At 44.6% G+C, this 1,107-nt stretch overlaps 1 protein-coding gene across 1 annotated transcript in view; it reads right to left on the reverse strand.

Moving 5' to 3' along the window:
* The window catches only part of POLR3F (polymerase (RNA) III (DNA directed) polypeptide F, 39 kDa), a 9,209-nt gene extending 8,676 nt beyond the window's left edge, over positions 1-533 (reverse strand). The window contains exon 1 of the mRNA XM_009695716.1: positions 420-533. Coding sequence (XP_009694018.1) covers positions 420-476 — 57 coding nt within the window. The 5' untranslated portion in view covers positions 477-533. The remainder of the gene's footprint in view (positions 1-419) is intronic.
* Between the last annotated feature and the right edge of the window lie 574 nt (positions 534-1,107).

The raw sequence follows: 1,107 nt of genomic DNA on the forward strand, positions 1-1,107 counted from the left end.
ACTACTGCAACTACACTTGCACCCGACTGCTACATCAGACCATCACATCACATTCTGGTTTACAAAGCAATACACAGGGAAAAGAAGATCTAAGAACTCTAGACACATCAAAAAACCAAATGTGGTACTTCTCAGCTGTGGCTTCACCTAGAAATCCACGTGGATATACACATTCAGGTTAGCTTTGTGTTACAGAATGGAAAGAGTAAGTTGAGGTATGTTTTAATTGGCTTTGGCAATCATAAGTGCTTATGGCAACCAAAAATAAGTTACAGTAACTGTACATTATGGCAAATGCCGCTAAGTCCAAAGGGAGTCATTTGCTAGCCCATGCATTCAGACTGCTAGCATGCAGACTGCGTGTATGAAGAGTGCTCCAGGTTGGCTGAAGTAACACGAGGAAGGGAAGATCACTCTACCATCGAGAGCAGCCTGTTGATCGCCATGGCTCGCTGCTGGGCTTCCATGTGAGGCATATCATTTTGAATCACCTGGTCTGTGATACCGTGAGGGAACTGATGACACAGCTCAATAATCCTGGGGGAGGATGAAAGCAAGTTTAAAATCATGTTCTGTTGCATTCAAACCCAAATCCAAACAGTAGTAGAGTCAGGATGGAAGAGAGGGAAAAAAACAATTCAGGGAAAAAGTACCCATGAACTCTTTCTCAGTCGTATCTATCGAGGAAACTTAGCATCTGCTCCCTGTGCTGACAAATACAACTGCTGGACAAACTCCCTTTGTTCTTTGTGACAACGCTGAACATGGTGCTCCATTTTACTTTTATGTTGCTCTCATTATTAACAGCATGGATTTAGAGCTCCCCATACAGTTTCATTACACAAAAGGTTCTGATGGGAAGGAATTGCTAGCTAGTCAGAGAATGCAAATACTGATAAAACACCTTTTAGAAAAAAATGATTTAATGCAGAAAAGCCACAATTCCCTTTTCCAAGAGCAGAAAGACAGCAGGGCAGCCGAAGGGAATCTGACCCCATCCCTCGCTGCCACCTAAGCACCTCCCAGCCCAAAACACACAGTGCCCCCAACGACAGCAAACCTCTCCTTCAGGACCCATTTCCTCACCGCCACCCGGGCCTCGACCAC

Source organism: Cariama cristata, unplaced genomic scaffold (assembly GCF_000690535.1).
Source record: "Cariama cristata isolate BGI_N322 unplaced genomic scaffold, ASM69053v1 scaffold22292, whole genome shotgun sequence".
Classification (NCBI taxonomy): Eukaryota; Metazoa; Chordata; class Aves; order Cariamiformes; family Cariamidae; genus Cariama; species Cariama cristata.